The sequence below is a fragment of the Lissotriton vulgaris genome, chromosome 5 (assembly GCF_964263255.1).
Source record: "Lissotriton vulgaris chromosome 5, aLisVul1.2, whole genome shotgun sequence".
NCBI classification, from domain to species: Eukaryota; Metazoa; Chordata; class Amphibia; order Caudata; family Salamandridae; genus Lissotriton; species Lissotriton vulgaris.
Genome location: NC_141693.1, coordinates 115957521 through 115983451, shown reverse-complemented (window position 1 = coordinate 115983451; position 25931 = coordinate 115957521). Strand labels below are relative to the sequence as shown.

Sequence of the window (25931 nt, the reverse complement as noted above, 5' to 3'; positions counted from 1 at the left end):
CAGATCTCATTAGTAACCACTCATCCCACTGAATTTTAGGCCTGATCCTGGATCCCTGTGAGCAAACTTTAATGATTTCTCACACTGGGCCCTTGGGACAGCAGGCAGCGGGCTCCTGGGTCGTCTGTCTGTGGCCTTTGCACGTGCAGTACATCTGTTAGGCATCAGCAGAGTGGATCAGTTGGGCCATACAGAAGTGGGTGTTTGCATCACTTAAGAATGGTTGTCTGGCTTTTAGGGAGCAAGTTTGTGGAAGAGGTGTGGCGCAGCGGCCAGGGTGCCTGACTCCGGACCACGGGATTCACGGTTCAATCGCCAGCGGCAGGTCAGCCCAACACCATGTGACTCTGGGCAATAGCTTGCTTAATCTTCCCGAGGGCCCCCAGCGCCGGGAAACCGCTTCGGAGGTAGCTGTGCGCTTTACAAATTCAAGGGTATTATTATTATTGTGGGCTGTACCTCCTTTGCCCACCCATGGGTTCTCCAAGTGGGCTTCATGTTCCATCATGAGTAGGCCATGGGGATCTCTTGAGGTGGGACCCTGGGCACTGGCTGTTGGGCTGTCTGGGAGGGCCCTGTTGGCTATCCAGGAAGAGTGGTTGGTGCCTTTTGGGCACTAGAGATATCTAAAAGTGGGTATTGGGCTTTCAAGATCTAGCCATTGTTGGGTAAGGTTTTCTTGATGAGCTATCACAGACTGGGGCACTTAGGTTCTCCAAATGTGGGCCCTCTGGCCCTCTCAAGAGTGGCACCATTGGGGTTGGGTTCACCAATTCTCGTGGATCCTGCCTGTGAGTTATCTAAAATACAGGACCGCCAACTTTCCAAGAGTGTTCCTCTTGGAAATCACTGGGTGGGATTTTTAGACTATAAAAAAAGATTGGCCCTCAAGAATTGGACTATTAGTCTTGCGAAGAGTGTCACCCTTAGGGTTGGACCCACGAGTCTCTAAAAGTGGTGTCCATGAATTATCTGGGATAAGTGTACTCCTGTCGGCACTCAATGTGTGGGGTTTTTAGAATATAAGAGAGTTTGGTCCTCTGGAAATGGACTATCAGACTCGCTAGGAGTGGCGCCCCCATTGTTGGACGCATAGAGTCTCTAAAAGTGGTGCCTTTGAATTATCTAGGATAAGAGTACCCTTGTTGGCACTCAGCACACATTTTACGAATTTCAGGGGCCTTGGGCCAAAAGTAATTTGGTGGCCCCTGTTCCGAAGAGCTTTAAATGTAGGATTCAGTTTCATCTCTTTCATGCCCTCCTTGGCTTGGTCACTGACACTGCACAGACACTCCGGTCCAAATTCTTAACGTGTTTACATCTAATATTTAGGGCCGGTGACGTCTGTTTTCAATATTATAATACAACAGCAACTCACTAATATTATTGTAAATAATCTCTGCGATCCCCGCCTATTTTTCATATGTGAGGTACTGTTTTGATATAAGAGAAACTTTGTTTATGGATGTTGGAAGGAGTTGAAAAACTTGCCCCCCCCCCCTACCAATGGGCTATGAAACTCGCCACCAGTGGCATGCTTGTGTCTGGGCCTACCATTTCTCTGAGAGTGGTGGCTTTAAGTTAGCTAGTATTTGGGGCCTCGAATTCTCCATGAGTGCCCCTCTTGGCAGTCATTAGTAGTTCTGACTACAGGAGAGTTGGGTCCTGTCGCCCCTTGCTGGCAATCAGTGAACACTGCCAATCAGTGATAAGCGTTCTAAGGCTGTAAGAAAGGTTGACTTTCTAGAAAGATACTCTTTAACTCTCTAAGCCCAGACTGTGGGCGCACACTCCGTGCCATCCAGTGTGGAGGGAAGCCCACTGTCCTGCGCCTATAACCATCTCAACAATAGGCATTCTAGAATGTGTGTTCGATGATGTCAGCTCCAGATTTGAGGTGCACTGTGACATCATTTAATGCCTGGTCCCTTTAAGAGTGAGACCCTTGAGTAATGTGACTCTTTGGACTGGTCGCGTATACCTTGAGGTTCTATGTGTGGGCGCTCAGACCCTGTAGGGTGCCCTTAAAGTGTAGGGTGAGGTCCTTGAACTATAAAACTTTGGAGCGGAGCAGAGGCCAGCCCTGCGCAGCCTCCCCACCCCCACCAGAGATGCTCGCTGTCGGACTCCATCCGATTCCGGGAGCTCAGAAATGTCCCCTGACGTCAGGTTTCCGCTTTGGCGGCTGCTTTTCTCGGTCGTGCTTCTGGGCGGGCGTGCATTCGCAGACCCGGATAGAACACGTTTTTAGGGGCGGGGGGAGCGCCCAGATGAACTATGACGTCAAACACACAGGCGCACAAATCAGCACACTGCCTCTGGCGGAGGCCTGCACCTTCGTGGGGGTGATGGCATTGATGAGTGGGCACCCGGGCGCCGCGTGCTGATGCTGAATGCAGTTGTCATTATGAAATATGTCGTTCACCCGATCCCTGCCTGGCAAACTGTAGCTTTGTTCACAGTCATGGGTCCTGTCGCACAGAGCCTGGTCTGGCTTTTACCCCAGGGAGCTTCCGCATTACACGCACAAGACCCCCCTCTTTCACCCTCCCTCCCCCACCACCAACCGGGTGCAGACAGCTGAGAAAGCTGTCAAGGTTGTTCTCACTCAAAACAATTGCAAAGCGCTCTGATACCCGCAAGGGGTGTTCATGCTATAGAAAACTTTCAAAATAAATATCAAACTTTCAAAATAAATACATAGATTACGTTTTGGCGCAGGGAAGCTAACCCCTTTCGGGGTGGGGGAATAGTTCTGTGAGGAGAGAGTTTTCATATTATCCAGTCGTTGCCTCGCGCCCTCGGGTGACTTTCGGAAGAGGGGTGGGTGGGGGTGATTGTCCCATGTCAGGCGTGAGACGCTCCTGCTGTGTTCGTTTTGTCATGGCTTTCAGGCGCTTGCTATTGTGCCTTCTGTGTTAGAAATGCTGGACCACAAGTCCCAGAATGCAGATGAAAAGGAGCCCTCCGCAAACCGTGCACACACCTGTTAGGTGCTGTTTGATGGGGGCCTTTATCTCGAGCCATTTGAGTGAATTGTTCCGGGGAGTGGGTGGAGACGATTACCCCCTGAATCAATCCAGACCGATTTTAGATAACTCAGAAAGTGTTGCGAGTGACTGTACCCCACCTGCTGTTATCGGTTCAAGGGGGGGCTAACGCTCTCCTTACAAAGAGCTCCATGTATCGTTGTCATATAGCGCCTCTCTTCACGGTTACTTTGCATAAAGAGCAGACGCGTCTGCATTTTTTTGTTTCGTATGGATTGTGTCTGTCGGGAAGTGTGAGGAGGGAACTTTCTTTAAGTGCAGTTTCCGGAGATTCTTGGGACTTCCCAAGCCAGGGGGGGGTCCCTGCCCTTTCGGGATCCACTTAACGAGCGCTCATTTCTTGGAGTTGACTCACTGTATGAGAGGCGCTTCCCGCCTCTACCTCTCAAGGTGCCTGGACTCCCTATCAATGTACCTGTGGGCGCCCCCACCCCCCCCAGCCACTGGAGACAGAGGCGCTGTGTGCGCTGCCTGCTGGGCTGGGGGCGGGGCTCCCCACGGCCCCCGGGCAGAAGGTTCAGGTATCACGGCTGTAAACAAAGCGCCAAGTGTCCCCGGCGCTTCACAATGGGCGGCTCTGATTGCGCCATTTGTTTAAAATCAGAGCGCTCCCTGCTCAGCAGCTGTTGCTATTTTTTCCCACGAGCTCGGGAGAGAAGACAACGTATGTTTGCTGGAGAGACACAAACACCCTCGACCCCTCCCGGGCACCGCGGATGGGGTCGCCATGAATATTGCAACAGTTGTCCTTTTCTTCCCGCACCTTCGGTGGCACCAGCACACCCATTCACGGCGCATCTTGGTGGCAGGCGGGCGCGGCTCCTGGGCATTTTTTCGTATTTAGCTTTACCATTCCACACAACACTCAGAAACAGCCTTAAGTCAGAATCAAAAATTACTTGATTGGATCTAAATAAAGTGGCCATAAAAGTACATTGAAAAGTAGCAACTGCATTACAAGCAGCCTCGGGTCGTCGAGGAGCGTTGTGCAGGGCAGACACTTTCTTGCAGATTGCATTGTCTGTTATCACATTAATAATATATGGAGTTATTGTTGCAACCCAGTGGCCGCAATAAATATTTCAACAGTTTCATTACGGCAGATCTTGGGAAAAGTCACCTTTTGTATCTAAATTTCTGAACCGCCCGTAAAAAGGTTCGCAGAGATGTCGTTTTAAAATATCCGACCTGGAGCTCAGTTTTAGAAGGATTCAACTCCTCTGCAAGGGCCATCAATGAAGGATGTCACAAGTGGTCTAAAAAAACAAGCACACATCATCAGACCCATTGTAGTCAGAGATCTGAGCAGACACCAAACCTCTAGAACATATCGGCCTAATACCATCAAACTAAGGTATCCGGAATCTTAACAGCAGCGGTGACCCAGCTGACAAAATGCATCCTGGGATCCATAACCAGGTCAGAAACCAACACATTAATTACAGAGCGCAAAACCAACCAGACACCACCAAACAAAAGACATTCAAGAATGTACAACCAAACTTACCAGCATTCAACATAAAGAAAATCCAACTGCACACCACCACGTAGCGGACATCCTAAATTGTAAAACCCAACTATACACTGACAAACAATAAAACATTTTAAAATGTACAAGCCAACTAGATGCTGTCAAACCATAAGGCGTTCTAAAATATAAAAAAACAACCAGACACCATCTAACAAAAGACATTCCATACCTAAAACTACATTTTAAGGCATCCAACATAAAGACATTCCCAAATCTACTATCAAACGGAACACCATCATGCATGAGACATTCCAAAATATAGAACCCAACTAGACACTGTCAAACAGTAAGATACTCCTAAATATAGAACCCAACTAGACACTGTCAAACAGTAAGATACTCCTAAATATAGAACCCAAACTAGACACTGTCAAACAGTAAGATACTCCTAAATATAGAACCCAAACTAGACACTGTCAAACAGTAAGATACTCCTAAATATAGAACCCAACTAGACACTGTCAAACAGTAAGATACTCCTAAATATAGAACCCAACTAGACACTGTCAAACAGTAAGATACTCCTAAATATAGAACCCAACCGGGAACCATCAAACAATACAATATTGTAAAATACAGAACGCAACCAGGCATCGTCAACCAATAAGATATTCTAAACCATAAAACCCAACCAGGCACTATCCATCGACAGCCATACTCTAGGGAGAGTCCATGTGGTAGAAATCCTGCTTGACTCCATCCGTCTCAGCATCACTGGCCAGTAATTTAGACGTGTTCATTCAGTGCTGAGAAGTGAAATTGGGCAACCCTTGGGGTAGAGTAACTCAGGACACCTCATGAACACAGAGGGTACCGCTTCGCGAGCTTGTTATTCCAGGTCTCCACAATCCCAGCGTTCCAGTGCAAAAGAGGGGCCTGTACTCCACCATAAATAATAGAAATAACATTTCAAAGTGTTTTTTATGCCAGGCAAAACTTCACTCCCTGCTATCATCATCATTGACGCATTACACTGGGTTTCTTGGCACACATACTTGGCAAGGGCAGTTATAAATTAGTTATTTAGACATACTCATGAAGGCACTTCAAGTTAGGAAATCAGCACATTGGCTGGCACAATGCCAGCAGAGATGTCACTGAACCTGTGGCAAACCATGCGAGCCGGCCCTATCGTGTATACTGGTGGCACACGGATGGCCATGGCACACCTACTGCCAGGTTTCAATTTTCTTAGCTACAGGAGATTCATCTATGTTAATGACATAGAAGGTTCTTAACACTTTCTGTTACCAACGCTTCTTTTGTTACTCCTTCTATACATGTTATCACGTCATGTCTTCCTTTAAAGGCTCAGCTCATCTGGAACATGTTCACCCTCAACTCTATGATACACCTGGATAGTCTGTCTCGCGCATCTCCTCTCTCTCCCAGTCTTGCCATACTCGAATGCCTGTGACTGTCCTCGCGGGGCCCCCAGTGCACTTGGTATTATTCAGTTCTTCCATATCATGGCGGCCTCTGTCCCTAGTGAGGTGTAGCCTTCAGTACTGCGCACCCCCTCCACGGGGAGCTACACAAATCTCTTCCCACGCAGAATAACACCAAGCATAAGCTGTGTCCCTTGGCTGTGGCCAAAGCAGGCCTGGCCTCACCGCTGGCAGCTGGGCTGTGATTCTTGTGGCGAGGCAGATGTTTTTGGGCAAGTTGTCTCTTCAAGAGGGCACCCGGGTGCTCTGGTAGCACACTGTTTGCCCATAGGGAGACAATCTCTGAGGGGGTCCCCCCACAGCCTCCGAGTGGGTGATTTAGGAAGAATGCTCTGTTGTCTCTCAGCCCCACATTAATATTATGAAAGTCTATTGCCAGGGCCGAATAGTTATAGGCGATCTTCGGTCAGCACACCGGTTCCTTTGCACAAGGGGCATCATCTTGTGTGTGTTGAGTGCGTGGGCTTGTGCGTATTGTTCTGATTTACCTTCTTTAAGTCTAACTTCTGGATTCAGTTTACTAATGTCTGAAAAGTTCGCATTTGTTTCATTTTTTGATAGTAATTTGGTGCAGGTGAATAGAATGACCACATTTTGTCGCTCTTCTCGCAGGGGCAACTCATCTTAAAACCAGTGTCCTTAAATATCATATACATGTTATATTATGTTACAAGCCATGGCTGAAGGGCACCCGTTGTTCATGTAGCGCCTCTCCATCCACCTTGCAGCACTCCTCTCTGGGCGCTAGCATCCACGCTGGATGTCTTCCTTCGCAGCATCATTAACCTTTGTTGTTGGTCAAAGTTTGCATCAATGAAATGTCTCAGGAACGAAGGCACCTTCAAATGATATATATTTAAAACAAAGTCTAAAGAAAGCCCTGTTCCATTGTAATATTCTAGGAAAGATCCATATGGGTTCCAGGTGCCTAGCTTCCTTTGGTGCAGCAGGTGCAGTGGCACCAGGGCCTAGCCTAGAGGCTGAGGGGCCCAGTGAACCCTAATTGTTGCTGTATTTTATAATTCAGACGGCAGCCAGGGGGGGACATTCCCACCCTTCCACCAGGACCCGTGACACACTGGCTGCGCTACTGATGGGTTCTTGTTTTGGGCACCCGGTGCCAGCTTTAGTTTTTCCCTCCCAGCCCCGCAGACACTGACTGCAGCAGACCTTCCAGACTCCCTGCTAAGCTCTCTTGAGTCTGTGCGTGCCGCAGGCCTCTTCCACACCAATGGCTGCTCTTATCAGCCGCCTCCAGGGCTTAGAAATCTGCTCCATCGAAATCTGTGGCCCCTGGCTGACTCTGCTGCCTGCTTATCTCAGCTCTTAACTTCAGCATGTCAAGTCCCTTAGCGTTGTGTGTCTGCCTTGGACGTACAGCTGACGTGTCAAGGAGAAGGCCTTAAACTAGCATTTTCAACTAACAGGTCGCCCATGGAAGTGGCCTGCTTCGTGAAGGTATCAGATGTCGAGACTTGGCTATGAAGAGAAACTGCTATTAACCTATATGACAAATGTAAATAACATGTTTTCCTAAATTGCTGTATTTTCAAACCCTTAAGAAATATATATTGACTTATAAACTTGTTATAAGACAAACTATCATTCAGTGTCAAATTTAGATTCCTTTCCTATAATCTTTATCCGACCAAATCAAGGAAAGGGCATCGAACACAGGCCCAAAGATATCACTTTGAGTGTTATATTTACTTGTGTGAATATTAAGGTGTCTGATGATCTTTGAAGTGGAAACAAAACATTTACTTATGTTTTTCAGCCCTACGATGTACTCTACAGAGTGAAAAATGCATGAATGGTGGAAAGTGCGAAGCCCTTCCCAACGGGACTTTCACTTGCACGTAAGTCATTTTACCAAAAGCATGAAACATCCAGGTTTCTTATTTGGAGAAAAAAAACTGCCTAGCCCTAGAAAAGAGAGCAACTCCTGGTGTTAGGATGTTAGGTTGGAATATTTTAGAGATAGGAGCGTGAGCAGGGTTCTTGTGATTTTATTGGCTTCGATAAAGTTAGGTAGGTTTTTAGTGTCTATTTTAAAGAGATCTGGGTTACGACAATGTCGTCCGGCATCGTTACTTTTACAGTTACTAGCCAATGAAAACTCTGTTCTAAGAATTTTATCCCTTTTGAAAAAAGTGATTTACCAAAGGAATCTATGGTCACTTGAATGCTCATTTTGCACAGCAACGGTGGTTAAATCGATAGGATTGTCACATTGTATTTTTTTTACCTTATTACTTATAATGTTATCATTATGGCTTTTTTAAGAAAGTGTTTTTGTATGAATTACTTGTGTGCTTTTACGATTGCTTCAACAATCGAATAAAGCTTTTCTTGAACTTGAAGTTTGGTATTGATATCTCGGAGAAATGGATTACCACTGTAAAACCTAGAAAATTCCCAGAAAAAAAAGAATCTGGTAATGTTCCCAATTTGAAGTTTCAATAATGTAATTTCAGTGTCATTGCATGAATTAATTCGACTTGTTATTGTTCAACACAAAACGTTAAGTTGTCGTGTAGTGGGTTTCTGCGCAATGTCAGTTTTGGTGTCAACCCATACATTCATCGAAAACTATACAGCTAAGAAGCAAAAAGTACAACTCTCCTCACACGTCGAAACAATTTCCTTCACACTGTATGGCAGGTGTAGCTACACTTCTACGGTTGTCTTTTCTACTTTGCATTGTGTCCTCTCTGCTTGGGATTAGGGAGGGTCTTGTATTTTTTTTTATCCATGGATCTAGGCAGACGTTTGGTAGACCTTGATTGCTTTCCAGTCCCCAAGAAAGGACTTTATCACAATGAATGCAGATTCAATCTCTTGAGAGAGCTGACAGGCAGATTCTATTTGCTTTTTGAGCAGATGTAGGCCAGAATTTAAATGAACTACGCTCTCCCACCCTACTCTGGAGGTGGTTTTTACAGTTGTAAAATATTTCTCCAAAGCCATAAATATCAAACCATCTTTGGACAGTAAAGGTAGAAGGAATCTTCATGCCAACTGTTGAGTGCTGGATTTCCCGGGCAACCGTAGCGTATTTGGGGATCTTCTCCCGCCACTGGTGTTGTTGAAGACCCTCTAGTGCTTTTCCAAGCCCACTCCCTTCGTCCAGGCCGATCCTCCAATGAAAAACTTCTGTAAATTAATCGGGCCCATGAGCAATTTAATAGACAAAGGCGAGCATGTCTTTGTGGCCCGCTAATGAATGCACGCCACTTTTTCCGCGAACTGAAGCCGTACGGACGCTTGATGCTCTAAATCTTGTTTTCTTCCATTGAAAGCGCGACAGCTGGGGTTCGGTCGAAATCCAGCGGCCATTGTTAGGGGAGACAGATTAATGCCGTGTGACTAATCATGTGTGGCTTCCCGAATGCATAAATGGCCCCTTTTCCTCGTGGCCTTTCACTCCTTCTACAACCTGCGGCTTCTGATTTGCATTAATACATGCGCAGATGGCCGCGGAATCTGCTCCGGGAGAGGTCTTTGCCAGATCCATCAAAACAAGTCAGTGGAAATTCAGAAACTCTTCCATAAAACTGAAGAGTAAATATTCAGTTGGGTATCTAGAGAGAAGGGTTGCTTGGAGAATGGTAGTCCACAGTGGCACGCTTCCGCAAGAGGTTGCTCCTAATTCTGCATCATGTCTACAGCACCCAACACAACAGTTGTAATGACTTTTAGCAGGTGTGGCAAGAGTGAAATTGCACATAATTATACATATTTATAGATTACACAGTGTTATGAGGAGGCGTGGCTAAGTGCATTCTATCGAGGTAACAGATGCTGTAATTTTCGCATTTTGGGGCAGTCTGGCATGAAACGTGCAAGCGTCACCAATCAGATTCGTTGTTCGCTGTTGTTTCTGCAGGTGTTCGGCCTTCATCAGCCCTCTTTCAATGAAAGCAAATTCAGATAAGAACAGTGGTGTGTGCTAGGCTGTTTGATTTTTTTGGCATATTGGAGGCAACAGATCTGATGTTCCACAGCTATCCATTCCCTCAGCACTGACAACAAGGCTGCTGTCACGCCTCCCATTGGTGCAGGCCCACAGATACTTAAATGTCAGTGGAGCAGATGATGAGATAGCTTCTTTGACACTCTTTGTTTTCATGGAACATCTCCCTTGGGCGTGGGATAACCTTGACACTACTGGAAACATCTGCTATGGGGTGTGTTACTGTGCACAATTACCGCTGCCCTCCAAGTATGCAGTGTAATAGTGGCACTGGGCCCAGGTTTTTATAGAGCAGGTGTCATCCCATTGTTAAAAAACAGGCTGGGCAATTCATTTTAATTTCAATGAACAATTCATTTTTTTGGTAGTTTACGTGTTACGCTCTCCTGCCATCGGAATCTCATGCTGGCGAGTTTCCGTGAATGTAAAATCTTTCCGCGCAAAAAAACAAGGAGTTTTTACTCAGTCAAGTGAATCTCCCATTTTTATTGTTTCTTTTTTAAATTACAGAAAGTTTATCCACGTTCAAATCCTCAGCGAATCCGAGATATAAGTACTTGTAAAGCGGGTTTGTTAGCTACATGGTTGCCTTTGTACTTTCTCGAAATATCTATGTGGAGTTTTTATTAAAACTGCTTGCATCTAAAGTAGTGAGACATTTCCACTGAACGTCTCAATGTATTATTGTTCACGTTACAAGAAGTTGTCACTTTTTTAGTTCTGGTCTATGAGTCTGTAAAATGTTTGTACATGATGCATTTCTACGTTTTAGCCTCACTCGCCTAAAGGGTTGATTTCCATTGAAAGGGGCTGATGTCAACAAAATAAATCAATCTTAACAAAGGCCACAGGCTTATGACAACCACGTACACATCTTAAGAAAGGCCACAGTTGTATGATAACCACATGCACCTTCTTTACTGGGATCCAAACACTCACATATCTCAGTGACTTGACTTTAGACAATCTTGACTATTTCATTGGTGACCTTGTGTCCTTCAAAGAAGGAATCCACAGATGATGTGCAGTTGTGGCAGCCCCTTAAATTAATGGTGGAGCTCTTTGGGGTCTTGGTTGCTCCATATATTGCTAACAAACATTATCAATATAACAAAGTGTAAAGTGTATGGCAAAGAATAAGAGGTGACATTTGATCAGAGGGCAAGAAAGGAGATAACGCATTTTCCTGGGTGAAATACACCATTGTGACAAATGGCCACACCGCAGTCTTGACTGGTCCTTATGCTAATATGGCTGCAACTTCTCATTGACTATATAAATAAGGCTTCTGAGATCCTTTACTTTGGATTTTTTGACCTAGTGATATACATTGAGAATGGTTTGCCACCATCTCACTCCATTTGAGCCTTGAAAAGACCCCAGGCCTGCACGCTTAAAGTCACAACGGGGCGAAACACATGAAGCCTGTGACTTTTTGGTTGTAAATTAGTTTATCTTGCATCGGATCTCCGTTACCAATTTTTTGATCTAGTGGATGAATTTCCATACATTCATACATTGGATGAATGTCTTTCCTCCTCTTTGTAATAATTCATCCATATGTGACTAGCGGTATTTATTACTTAAACTGTGTACAAATATTACCAACTCTTTAATTAATCATGGTGTGGCTACCTGGATACCTTGAGCACCAACACTACTACAGCAATTTGGAGGGGAGTACAAAAAACACGTTGTAAACACCTATGTTGTTGATTGCTGATGTGGAAACATCAATTTAAAGAAACGGAAAAGGAGAAGGCTGACGCCAACCACACAAATGACTGCCTGTCAGAAAGAGGGTTATGCCCGCTTTGCTTGCATTGGACATTTTCTACAGTCTTTCATAGTCTTGTTCTTGCTGGGGACCAACAGAGTGATGTACCAAGGCAACATGGAGACATAGAGAGGACCCTTCCTGATGGTCGATTAGGGGCACAGGTGCGGCTTGAAGAGTTTTTATTCTATTTTTTATGGGATTTTATGAGGTGCACCTACCTCAGTAAATGGAGTCTCTCTCTTGGTGCTGATGTGTTATACCGGAACATCACATGGAAGCATTACTGGGAAACAGACAGGCTTCGAGGGCTTCCCTAAACTTCAAAAGCTTGAAGGATGAATTTTGAGTGGGAATTTAGCTCCGTGGGCTCTAAAAGGCTCGGTATCCTCAGGTGGACCTTAACCTTTCTGCGGTGGAGGACCGATGGTGCTAGTCTGACCTATGTCGAGCCGTAGAATATTGGCCTCCAACATATCGCTGATACTTCTCACTTGGTCTTGGTACAAGGGGGGGGAATTGAAGATCCGAGGACAGGTCGCCTAACATATCATAGCAAAGGCGCCCACTGCGTTGTCCAAACACAGGCTCAATCTGACATTGAGGCCTGCTCATTTTTGCAGCTTCCTCCTGCTCTACTTGGCCCACATAGGTATCTTGAGATTGCTGAGAATTCATGTACATAAGCACATGTGCACCGGCAGGTTAGCTCAGCGGGTTGTGCTCCTCTGCTGTAATTGGTTTAGAGCCTGCAGGTCATACCTTGACCTGTCACAGTTTAGCTGTTCCTCCTTCCGAGGTCGGATGATAAAATACTATTCTGCTGAGGCGGCCACGATAACCTGTTTTCCGCAAGAACCTAAAATATTCAGTATACCTGTGGTTTGATGCGGCTGTTACTGCTTATAAAAACACGTTTTTTCTAACTTCTCTACCCTGAGCAAGTCTTTTTTTTCATTTTGGCAGGCAGCGTGTTCCTGGATTTGACCCGTTGCGTGACAATGTATTTATGTTTTTTAAAAGTGATCTTGAAAGTAAAAGACTTTTAACCGGAAGTGGTAACGCCGACCTTTACACAGCAGCTGCATGCAGAAGTGTGGGCTTTGTGGTGTGTCGCAAACCAGGCCTTTAAGAAATTGGGTAACTGGTGAAAGCAGGCTGCCAGCCCCTGGGGCCATGGGCCCAATGTGTTTCTAGGGGCGTCAGCAGAAATCAGCTGTGAATGAGATGCAAAGCCTCTCCGCCCTGAACCCCGAGGCTTGTTAGCAGAGCAGGGCAATATTACATTTTAATCGCAAGAGTGTGCCAGGTGGGCTCCTGAGGGCTCGATACAGGCAGGATTCGCATGATATCCACCCAAATAGGATCTATTTGCATACAATGAATCTAAATTGTACTTAATTACATAGGCTGCATACTCAGCTTGTGGTGATCTTGGAAAGTTGTTCTGCAACCTTCCCTGGTACCTTCTTCAGCCCTTCTTTCATAGCCTGGAGCGCGACAAGACAGACTCCGCGAGCTGATGTGGGAGGCATATTTGGGACTGTCTGGGGTGTGTTGTGTGTATTTCTTTGTACTGCAAGGGTCACGCTACAGCAATTGTGTGAATCCGTGCACATAATATCCTGCTTTTTAGGCCACCATATTTTTCTCCTGCATTATCCAGTTTGCGCCAGGGTTGGAGTTTCAGATTGTGACCCAAGTATGGAAGTTGTGTCTTAAGGGCACAACTTAGTTGTCTTGTATTGTAATTGTTAATTGCATTTATATTGTGCTTACTACCTCTGACGAGGGGTCGAAGTGCTTTTCGGCGAGTAGCACGCTACTCCAGAACCCAAAAAGGATTAGTGGTGAATTAGTGTAGGGAAATATGAAAATAATTAGAGCTGTGGGCATAAGAGTCTGTTTTTGGGTTGAAAAGGATAGTGGAGGAATGGAAGAGGGAAGGGTTTGCATTTATATAGCCCTTGGTACCTCTGATAAGGCATCAAAGCCGTTTTCGAAGAGTAGTACAACTCTGTTGTCTTGTATTGTAATTGCAAATTGCTTTTATATAGCGCTTACTACCCCTGATGAGGCTTTGAAGTACTTTTCGGTGAGTGGCTCCGGAACCCAAAAAGGATTAGTGGTGAATTAGTATAGGGAAATATGAAATTAATTTAAGCGGTGGACATGTGAGTAGTGGAGTTGAAGATGACAGAAGAGGGACAGTGGAGGTAGGGGTCTAGAAAGTGTTTATTTGGAGATCATAGCAGTAGTAGGGTATATGGGTGTCTTCTTTGGGTGGCCACAAGCCACTGTTTGTCTTTTGATTACCTGAATGTAGTTTTGTTCCATCCTGTCCACTCGCCTTTCATTCTCCAGAGTCGCACAGTACAGTGAACAAGATCTCTCCGCTCAGCAGTGGCGCTAAAGCCCTGCTGTCCTCGCCGACCCTACCATACAGGAATACTGCGTTGAATTGATGTCAGTGGTCAGTGTTTATCCCGAAAATCTGGCACTAATCCAGCCACTTTTTTGTGTTTGATGTGGGTATCCCGCTTTAAACTGACCCAACCTTTAGTTTTGTTGTTCTTGTGGTTAGTGTACTCAACACGGGTACTTGTTGAACAGGCACATTGACAGGAGCCATGTTGGGTTCAAGTTGTGCCTTCCTGATGTCAGCTTGAGCACAGGTGCTCACTATTGCAGTTCGTGTAATGTCTTCTTTCGTTGAGACTGCTGTGTGTTTTGTGAAGTAGGCAGTGTGGCACAGAGTAAATTAAGAGGAGCACTTCCAACAGCAAAAATAAGTATTAATGTATGGAAAAATATTAAGGAAATTACATTTCCTATTGTGATTTTTTTCTGAATTCACATGCTGTGCCTTATTTATTCTGCCAAATAGTGGTTTGGTCTGGACTACTTTTTTTCTTAACTTACTTGATGTGCTCATAGGTATATTTAAAAAGAACGGTCTCATTAAATCTGAATTTTCGTTTATTTAGATGAAAGCACGTTTGGAGCAACCCCTCATTGATGTTAACAGTAAAGCTAAGAAAAATTACATTTGCAAAGGCTCTGTTATAGCCCACAACAACATGAATGTTCACGATTCACTTGAGGTGTTACTTGAAGTTTTAACACCTGGATGCTCTACGAAGGATTTACGAAAAATTGTAAACAAAAAATAGGTGAATTCAATTTTCAGTTTAGTTCCCAGACGCCTTTTCGATTTGAGTGAGTTGTTTTTGAGAATCGCGGCTTCCCGGTCTTTTAACATGAGTCATGCACTTTGGTCAAACCATTGAAGGGTGGCAGACAGGCAAATCATGCAAGGGGGAGACACTGCAGATTGCTACCCCTTGTGCAGGAAAGTCCACCCCTTTCACCTTTGTACTCAAACCTTGAACACCCTCTTAATGAAACCTTCATCCTCCCGCCTGCCTGGGCATTCTTGCCAACACCCCCTTTTTAAAGGGGCTTTCCCTCTTTAAGAAAACTTCTGATATTGCGGATCTTGTTACATTTCACCCTTCTTAGAACATACCTCGAGGTTGGGCCCATTTTCTCTTCCCTCCCACTCATGCCTCTTCTGTCTGCTTACACCCCGACGCTAGCTCCTCGATGCAGCATTAAGTAGGACAAGCACTGTACAGGGAATCAAGCTGACGTAAAATAATTTGGCATCTAATACCTCTCTTTTGATTTTGGTATGGAGTAATGCATCTATTCCAGAAATGAAAAATCTATGTAAAACAATAGTTTGAAAATATTGCTTTTTTAAAAAGTTGGTGAGAAGGCTTTTGGGATTTGGCACATTTGAAGCAATTTACGCTGAAAAGTTTTTGGGAAGGAGTTAACACATTTGAAGCAATTTATGATGAAAAGGTTTTGGGAAGGAGTTAATTTTTTTTTCTCTTTATATTCAGTCAGCTGTAAAGACACTTTCTGTGAAAGTGAGGTGTCTGCCTTAAATATGTCTCGGCTTTGCAGCTTGAACTACAGTGGACTGCAGTTAATTGAGAGGGTGTTAATCTAAGCAATGAAAAAAAAACATTTAGCAAATGTTTAACTACTCAGGCTGTTTAATGTGTGGTTACACGAGAAGAAAAAACGATTTGACTAGCTAGTTAGCCTTGAGGTGCAATCTATGTGCTAGTTATAGTGGAGGGCATTTTCCGAATGTTTGCAATGTTCAACTTGAGGGAAAAGAAAAAAGGAAACTTTTGCATTAGGTTGATTTAGGAAATGTCAGTGATTTGGCTGTGTATGCCATTGAAACCCATGCAGATTGTTGATTAACCACGCGCTTTCCAGGGTGACCTTTTGAAGGTGGGGAAGGACTTGCTGAACCTCTTTGTTTTCTGTAACCTTGATACTCCTTGTCCATGCCCACAAATTAAGGCATTTTAGAGTGTTCCCTTCCTTTTTTTCGACAATCGCACAAAAATACTTTGTTGTCCTCCACTGATGGCAGGCTTACTCCAGTGTACTTTCCTCAGACCTGACAGATTCCCTCCTGAAGTAAATTAATTCTGCAGGTAAAATGTCCACTGAAACTGATTCTGTCAATAAGAAGCAGCAATTTTTAATACACGTACAGGTTGTTTGCACCTGTAAGTCACCCTCACTTGCACAAAAATCTTTGTGATTCGAGCCCTACTGATTTACTCAACTCCATCATGGGCTTTATGGCCGTGTTGGCCAAATCTTACCGAGCACTGGTTGTACTGGAAGCGGGTAGTTGATTCGATGTTCCAGTGCTGTTAACGGGTACAGTTGTGAACTGGACCGAAGTGGACTCATTCGGGTAAATCATTGACAGGATTCGGCTGCGTTGGCCAAGAACCTTCGTTTACCTGGCGTGTGCTTGGCTTCAGACAGATCCTGTTTCCTTTGAGGCGGATCGCGGAGACCATTTTTCTTGTCTGCAGGTGCGTTTCGCTACAGGTAAATGCAGAGGGTTAATAAAGTAGCATTCCTTAGGTTTAATGCTCTGCTGGTTGCAAATGTCCTGTGATGCGAGGTTGGTGAACCCATCCATGACTTGTGGACCAGTGCTGGACTCTTTGTATGGGACAGAAGGGCCGAGCATTATGCGTCACCACGAAAGCATTTCTACCCCGAATAAGTGGATTCATATAATAATTCCCTGCATCAGATACTTGCAGACATAAGGCTTAGACCTGATGGAAGTTATGGGGAATATATGGGGATTGGCGAAAGCAGGAGGGGGGTGTTCCAGGTATCTCCCATTAACACAGGCTAGAGAACTTCTTTCAAAAGTATTGACTATATGGGGTGAAGATTTAGGAAGACCCACAAATTGAAACACCAGGTGAAGAGCCACACCAAGCAACACATTCCAACAAATATTAACCAACTTAATTGGGAAACTCTACTTGAGTGTTCTTCGAAAACATACTGGTGTGTGTAGTCATTTGTGAGTCATTGCTGTGTCGTCCCACAGGCCACGGGACACAGTGCATCCACTGAGTGATCACAAAGTTTGAATTACAAAGCAGGGTAAATATTGACTGTTTGCGATGCCAGACAGTATTGTGAATAGAATTGCTTGGAGGCCACTTTCAGTCTGTGTATATAACAACACAACAGTATTTATACAGATAACAATCCTATACATTTCTGCAACAATAAGCAGTTGGGAGAAGTTGAGATGGTACATAACACATTTTAGATTGAGGCCCGCCTTGAGAGTAAACAAATAGAAAAAGCAGAGTAACCAAATAGTAAAAACGTTGACAATTTACTATAAAAAGTAGATTATATATATTTTTTTAATGTGGATTAACAGGTATTAAATAAAATGCATGGGTATTGGTTGGGGGAGGGGGTCAAGGGAGAGAATGAAGTATACGATACCCCATGGTTTGGGTTATATTTAGGGAGTAGGATTGTGTTCGAGCGAGATAAGGAGTGCGGGATGGTACATGTAATATACATATAACATCAGGTTTAGGTTATGTTTTGTGATTAGGATTTGGTGTGAGTAAAATATAGAGTGCAGGATGGTAGGTATGCTATACAGAAAAGGATAGGGGTAGGGGATAGGATTAGGTAGAAGTTAACCTAAGTTTTAGGTAGTGTTTAGTAAGTTATGGTTAGGGTTGAGTAAGATATGGAGTGTGGGGTGGTAGGCATGGTAAACAGATATGCACACACAGGGGTGTAAGGGATAGGAATAGGTAGAAGATAACCTAAGGTTTAGGGTATTTAATATTGGGTTTGAGTAAGATATGGAGTGTGGGGTGGTAGGTATGGTAAACAGATATGCACACACAGGGGTGTACGGGATAGGAATAGGTAGAAGATAACCTAAGGTTTAGGGTATGATTAGGAGTTAATATTGGGTTTGAGTAAGATATGGAGTGTGGGGTGGTAGGTATGGTAAACAGATATGCATAGAGGTAAGGGATAGGATTAGGTAGAAAATAACCCATTGTTTAAGTTATGTTTAGGGGTTAATATTGAGTTTGAGTAAGATATGGAGTGCAGGATGGTATGAATGCTATACGCATAAGGACAGAGATAAGGGACAGGATTAGCTAGATGGTAATCGACAGTTTGGGTAATGTTTAGGGGTCAGGGTTGGGTTTGAGTAAGGTGGGAAGTGTGGGGTGGTTGGTATGGTATACAGATATGCACAGTATGGTATAGAAATAAGGGTCGGGTAAGGGATATTGTGTTATGGCGGCAGTAAGAGTGAGGCAGTGGGGTATTAGATTAGGAATTAGTTACATTCATTTTAGAGGATGAGTTACAGTAAAGATTAATTTAGAGGAAGTAACAGGGAAAGGAGTTATGATCAGGGTTGGAATAAGATGCGGGGCTAAGTGCTAGGTTTACGGTAGGCGGTGTTGTTTTGCTTAGGGTAGGTTTACAGGTTGGATTAGGTTTTGGTGATGCACATCTATGACAATTTCACACATTTACCTGTAAATATGTGACTTTTTTACTTCTTCTAGTTGTTTTGTATTTTCTGTGGATATACATGTTAGCCGCAAGTTTTATTGGCTCCTTGGATGCCTGCAGCGCAGCGTCTAATTGGGGCTTGCTGGCGGCGGTGCAGGTGTGTGTAATGACATGCTAGGGCCCAAGCATGCGCACCAATTAGCAGATCACAGAACGCTTCTCTGAAATTAGCAAACTTTACCACCATAGAAAGATGAGCATTACCGTGGGACTTCCAGAAGGAAGTCACCGCCTGATGTTTTTCCCACACCCTCAGCCTTCAAAACATGTCTTTGAAGCGACTCCTGCCGCGGCCAATGGAGAGGCCATTGTTGGGCAGTGCCTGGCTTATGCAGGACACTTCAACTAAGTGAATCATTCACCAACCGTGTATTATTGGCGCTTAATATTCAGTCAGACCAGCCTTAACACGAAGTCTAACGAGATGTAGGCCCCATGGTTGGAAACCGTTACAGCTTTTTACGGCTTGTTTCCGTGTCCCCCCATTATCTGAAGCCCCGAGGCTGCTCAGAAACGATATTGGAAAGCTTGGGTGAGAAATTAACCATAACGAGCCATTAAGGCGTCCATAAATGAGAAACACTACAAAGAAGTGTTTAACTGCGGAGCTTAGCGCTTGGTCGGGCACCCAACCATAACTGTAATGGGAGTTATGCAGATGTTGACTGGTTTTCCGTTCGTTTCTCTTACAGGTAGCTTCTCGTGACCGTCTTAGTTTCAGGGCGTCCAACATAGGTCTGCATGGGGCGAATGCGTTTGGCATCCACAGGGGATCATTTTACATACAATAAATCTCAATGAGAATCATCTGGCGTCAACCCTGCCCTCGTGGACCAATGTTGGGCACCCTTTGTTTTCTGCTGGAACTGCCTCAAAGAGAAAGGGGACCTGACACACATCATATACGAATGCCCCAAGGACAAGGTCTTTTGGAGCAAAGTGTATAACTTCATTAACACAATAGTGGGAGGGAACATACAACGAGGCCTAGAAGGAATAGCCACAGCTTTTCTAGCCCCTGACCTAAAACCCAAGGAGGATAGGGCAACACCCACATGCCAAGCAATCATTAAGCAATGCCAATTGTCATTAATGCCAATGTCGATATACATAACTGTGCATTGAGATCGTCTGTCCTGCCCCCGCATCACTACTGTACTGTATGGTATTATACTTGTAAAAAAATTTCAATAAAATAATTTTGAATTAGAAACTCACCAAGTGGGAAAAGTTGAGATCAGCTACATGGTATAAATACCTGTTGTGATGACTTGTATAATCAAGGTTTTGTTGTTATAAAATCACACTTGTTGTACTGTACAGGTACTATGACATGGATTAAAAATAACAACAAGGGGCTCATTGGCATGTACAAAGTAAGAGTATACAACTCCTTGTGATGGCAGGTGTGTGTTGTCTTGCAGTTTGAATAACGTGGTTTGTCTTGTGGTTCATGTCAACCTTAAAGCACTTGCTGAAGATGCAGAGTCTAATACAGGTTGCCGGTTGAGGTGGGGAAACCAATGAAGCAATGAAGGCTGGGCATTGTCTTTGTGGGTTGTGCTAGGTTTTTCTGGAAGGGGCAATCGAGTTTACAAATAATCTACTTGTCTCTAACAAGCAAACTTAAGTTAGTAAAGTAAAAGTTACTATGCTCACTGCAGCCGCTTGTACCCTTAGTTTTCACCCTGGCTCTTTGAATGCTTGGTATAATGTATATGGCTCTGTTGTGTGTTGAAACCAATGTGGTGGCCCGTGTATTGACTCTTGGAGCCACGATTGACTTATGGCTCAGTTTGGATTCAGAATCCTTTGCATTGGACACCTCTGGCTTGCATGTCTTGGGCAGTGCAGGCCACAAAAGAGCCAAACTTGCCCAGTTTAGCCTGCTTCACAGGCAGCATTATTGCTTGCAGAATAAATCACCGGTAAATTGGAACTCAGTAATGACTTCAACTCGTGGCCAGATGACTTATAAGGGATGTGCAGAGTTGCAGAGGCAAGACTATAAGGAAATGATTGCCTTTCTACAATGTTGGAATTGTAATTCCACTCATGGCAAGTGTGTTTAAAGCCTTCTTCAGTGGCAATGAAAAAGTGTGTGTGGCATAAATTTCCAATCCTTCAGTTGTAGTCATCACTTTCTCCGTTGACCGGCAGCGACTCAATCTCATGTGTGAAAGAAATCCACTGTCCTGCCCCAGACCTCTGCTGTCCATGAGAGGGAGTATTCGGGTGGGAGGGAGCGTGGAAGTGCTTTGGCACCTTATGAAAAGTGTATGACCATACACATGGGCTCCTATGAAACATGGTAGATGCATGGGCTTGGAGTTAAAATGCGAGGCATGCACACGCCCTGCTTCTTCGGAGGTGCAGTAGGATCCGAGTTTCTAAGGTGCAGGTTGGAAGTATGCAGGCCCTGAAAGCTGCCAGCACGCTCCTGTTGTGCACCTCTAGACACTAAGGCTTTGTGTTGACACATGGCATTTATCACCATGAGGGACCCACTGTATAGACTCATTTCTGAATCCTGAGATAGCAAAGAAAACAAGGCCTCCGTGAAAGTATATTTCATCTGTCAATACTTTTTGTAGTCAATATGGCTTTGATTTCTACACGCATAAGAAGTTCCAAAGCAACACATTTGCTATGCAAACACATATCTCCTTTTTTTCCTCGTCTTCCATCTGCTCTCTTTCTTCATTCGCCGTTTTTTACAAACCTCTTGTCTCTCCACTTGAAACTGATGCTAAATAGTCCCTGTTTCCTTTTGCCTGTGTATGGCATGGGTTAGCAATGCATGGTAACATTCAGGAGGCATGTTTTCGAGGTGCCTTTGTTGAATTAGAGCCCAGTCTATGCACTGCCTTGTGCAGTTCGGTTCATTGGTTTAGTTAAGACAACATTCTGTAGGAGCGCATGTAAGGTGTTAAGAAGCAACCACTGCATTGCATAGTCTTGCTGATGGCCAAACCATTTCTGGCTGGAGGGGAGGTGGCAAGGTAACTGCAGTCGTGAGGGTTGAGCAAGACCTCCCTTCAGAGTGAGTGCAGTACTGGGGGTCGAACAAGACCTCCCTTCAGGGTGACTGCAGTACTGGGGGTCGAACAAGACCTCCCTTCAGGGTGACTGCAGTAGTGTAGGTCAAGCAAGACCTCCCTTCAGGGTAAGCACAGTAGGGTGGGTCGAACAAGACCTCCCTTCGGGGGTGAGCGCAGTACTGAGGGTCGAACAAGACCTCTCTTCGGGGTGAGCGCAGTACTGAGGATCGAACAAGACCTAACTTCAGGGTGAGCGCAGTACTGAGGGTCGAACAAGACCTCTCTTCGGGGTGAGCGCAGTACTGAGGGTCGAACAAGACCCCCCTTCAGGGTGACCGCAGTACTGAGGGTCGAACAAGACCCCCCTTCAGGGTGAGAGCAGTATTGAGGGTCGAACAAGACCCCCCTTCAGGGTGAGCGCAGTATTGAGGGTCGAACAAGACCCCCCCTCAGGGGGAGCGCAGTACTGAGGGTCGAACAAGACCCCCCTTCAGGGTGAGTGCAGTACTGGGGGTCGAACAAGACCTCCCTTCAGGGTGACCGCAGTACTGACAGTCGCACATGACTTCCATTTGCACTCCACACAGGTGTAGGAAAGTGTCCGTTTTGTAAAAGAGCTTTGCCTCATCATTGAAATTTGCCCCACAGTTGGCAGGAATTAAATGGAAAACCCAGGTTAGTTGACTTTGAGAGGAAAACATTCATCAAAATGTGTAGGTGAAAAGGCATCGCTATGCTACATCTTAAATGGCAATAGCCCTTGTAGGGAAAGTGATTTGTATTTGAAAATGCTAGTGTTCCCCTGAATCCTGTGTTTTCAAGAGCAGATTTTCTTATACGTGTTTTTTTGGAGATAACCATTTATGAATTTAAACACTGCCCAAGACTCTATAAATAAATAAAAAATAAATAAAATAAAACTTCTTATGAGGTGACAGGGGAGTGCCACCTCTCCTCGTCTCAGCCCAGTTGCTCCTTTGGAGTTTTTGGTACAAAGGTTTACTCCAGTAGAGATGGAGTTGATGTTGGGTTGACCTACAGTGGCCATATGCAGACTTAAGGAGACTTCTGAGACCCCCTATGTCTATTAATCCAATAAGCTGACGGCAGAAACTGTCATATGCCATGCAGTCTGCCTAGCCACTTGTTGTGTCCCCAGATTGGAGGCATCAAGGTCAGAGTTTTTTTTACATAGCGCAAACTTGACCCGGTATTGGGTATCATAGCACTTTACATAGCACCAGTTGTGTTACATGAGGACACATTCATTTTTTTGTTTTTGTTAGGCACGAGGAGATTAAGTGATTTGCCCAGAATCACAGGATGTTCAGCGTCATTGCAGAGACTCGAACCTGGTTCCCCAGATTCGAGGTCGACTGCCCTAACCGTTAGGCCAACTCCTCTTCCATGTCATAAGGACATTCTCTGCCCAGTCAGTGACACTAGATAGCAAACCCAGAAAGGTGGGGGCGTATTTTTGTACCACCATAGCATAGCACTAACGCATCTGTTCTCTCCCTTAGGGCGTGTGAATTTGGAGGGGCAGGAGTGATGGGGCCAGACACCCCAAGTCTGAAGACCAAAGCAGCAGAAGCATTCTCTAGCTGGAGGTGCCCCTCCCCCCCCCCCACTTAGAGTATTTTGGGATAATTAAAGTTCTCCTCTTAAGTTTGTATCTGGAAGTTCTCGAACATAGGGAAACAACTGGTTCACTCTAATTGGTCCAGGCACAAAATGCGGAAGTATATCTACTGCCCGGATAAATACGGAGCTTTGTTTGAATTCTTTTGAGGACATTGCCTCAATAACACTTCTCGGGGCTGTGCACAAACACACACTTTCATGAGGCGGAAAGGCCGCTTTTTAACCCAAACAAATTCCCTTTTATTAGATAAGGACAGCCGGGAGCCGGGCAAAGGCTTAAAACACAAAGCAGTCCCAAGACTCCAACTGACCCCCCATCTCTATGCCTTAGCAACATTCTATGACGTTCTGGAGGTTAAAGGGCAGCACTTGCTCTCTGCCCTGAGACATCACGCGCCTGACGACAACATGTGAATCTGGGTGAAGTTTAATTAAGAATAACGGAGAACGGGCAGAAGGTCAAATATCACCCCTTGACGGGGGGAATGTCACAGAGCTCTGTTAAGGTGAGGCGCACAGGCCTCTCCTTTGGCCAGTAAAATCCGGGCGTGTTTCACCCAGCCAAAGAAAGCTTCAGGTCCTGGGGCGACAAGTGAGAAGTAGACCCCGGGCTCCTCGACGCGAGTTACCTTTAACCCCGGTGATGCCTGTTAGGTTTCAAACAGATGGAGTACTAGCCCACCCCACGTGCAGCCCAAAATACTGTGTTATGACGAAGCGTCCCTCGCTTCCTGGGCACCCAAAATGCCAGGGCCTGTGCTGTTTTCAATACTCTGGGGAGCATGGAAATTTATGAAGCGAGGGGTAGTCTTCAGCACGGGGCAGATCCCACCATCCCATCACTTCCGGTTTACAAGATGGCTGTCCCCAATCCAAAATGTCACATGCGTCTCTGCACCCACTGAACTTAAAGCTCCTTCTGAAGACATCTCGCCAACAAACCCCGTGTCAATCATTTTATGGAGTTGGTATGTTGACCTGTAGAAGTCCGACATACACATGTACCCCTTCCCTGATCCATGCAGCTTTCACTAGAAGCACAGCTCCTACAACCAGCCTACATACAACCGGTGACACTACTAACCAACTTACAGTGTTGGTAACACGTGCCCTGGACAATCATCTCCAGAACATAGCACCATTTAATTTATATAAAAATTCTAAATATTAAACAAAACAAAATCACTAAAACGTTTCTAGAAGAAGGCCACGCCTCGTCAAATTCCCCACCATCCTCATTTTAAAGACACCCCATTCAAATGCATGAAGGACACACAACCGGTGCTTATCTCCCTGTCCTACGTCTGCAGTGTGTACCGGATTTATGTTTCAGACTTTCAGCGTTGCTTCACCCTAGCCTCACATCTAGAATGGGGCACTTTCTCATCCTCAGCAGCTCAGATTCTTGGAAATTAACTGCTGTCAGGGATCTGAGGCCCAAACATGTGATGCTGTTTGCCTTTATTGGGTGTGGCGAGGTTATTCAGTGGGACTGAGTGCCAAGAATAAACTCCTGGAGTGCTCAGAAAGGCGCATTCCTCGAATAAGTGTTCAGGAGCTATTCCCTGATAACCGGTCCCTGGTGCCTGGGCTGTAGCACACATTATCACAGACATGCCGCCTGGTATGCAAACCCTGACCCCTTCCATTGAAGCCAATCAGAAGACGCAGCCTGGCACAGGAGTGTTGAGTGTGCTTGCATTACACACCCAAGTGGTTGTGTCGCTTTCAAGCCGGCTCACTCGTATATGTGCACTGATGGGAAGGGGTGCCAGGCAAGTGTCCTGTTAACTCTCATTAACCCCGCACGTCTCCCCGTGGAGGCTGCCCCTGGGAACAAACAGCCTGTCTGTCGTGTTATCAGGACCTTACTTGGAACTCTTTGCAGCAGAGTGCAGCCTTTCTCAAGTGCAGCGAGGCACCATTGGTGCTAGCACTGCCGGTCTACTGACAACATTCTCAAAAAAAGTAGGCATTTTACCCTAAATGTGCCATCAACGTTTAATGCAACCTGTCAAGATAGACCCTCAGTGGGCCGAGAGCTGTGTGTGTCTCCATGTGCGTGCATCTGTATGTGTGTGTGTTTGTGTGTGTGCAGTCACGTTTGTCTTTGTGTGTGCATGTTTGTGTGCTGGTGTTCACTGAACAGGAGGCTCATGATTCTGTTGCAGTAGAGGTTAAGGTGCATGTAGTGGCGCCTGGATTATGTTGTGAGCAGTTTGAATTGGCATCGCTTCTGGATTGGTAGTATAGCTCTCTGAGGTGGGGCGAGATGTGTGCGTTGTGGGGTATGATGAGGCTGAGTCTGGCGGCGGCATTGTGTGCATTCTGGAGTCTTTGTACGAGCTGATTTGTGATGCTGGTGTAGAGTGCATTGCCGTAACCTCGCCTGCTGGTTATGAGGGCCTGGGTGACCATGTGCCTGATGTCACTGGGGAGCCAATGGATCATACATGGGATTAAGAAGGAGGAGGAGGTGACGGCGGACC

The 25931-nt window shown here is 45.3% G+C and overlaps 1 protein-coding gene across 1 annotated transcript in view; it reads left to right on the top strand.

Moving 5' to 3' along the window:
- The window catches only part of NOTCH1 (notch receptor 1), a 98277-nt gene that overhangs the window by 6926 nt on the left and 65420 nt on the right, over positions 1-25931 (top strand). Inside the window, exon 2 of the mRNA XM_086921036.1 lies at positions 7807-7888. Coding sequence (XP_086777162.1) covers positions 7807-7888 — 82 coding nt within the window. The remainder of the gene's footprint in view (positions 1-7806; positions 7889-25931) is intronic.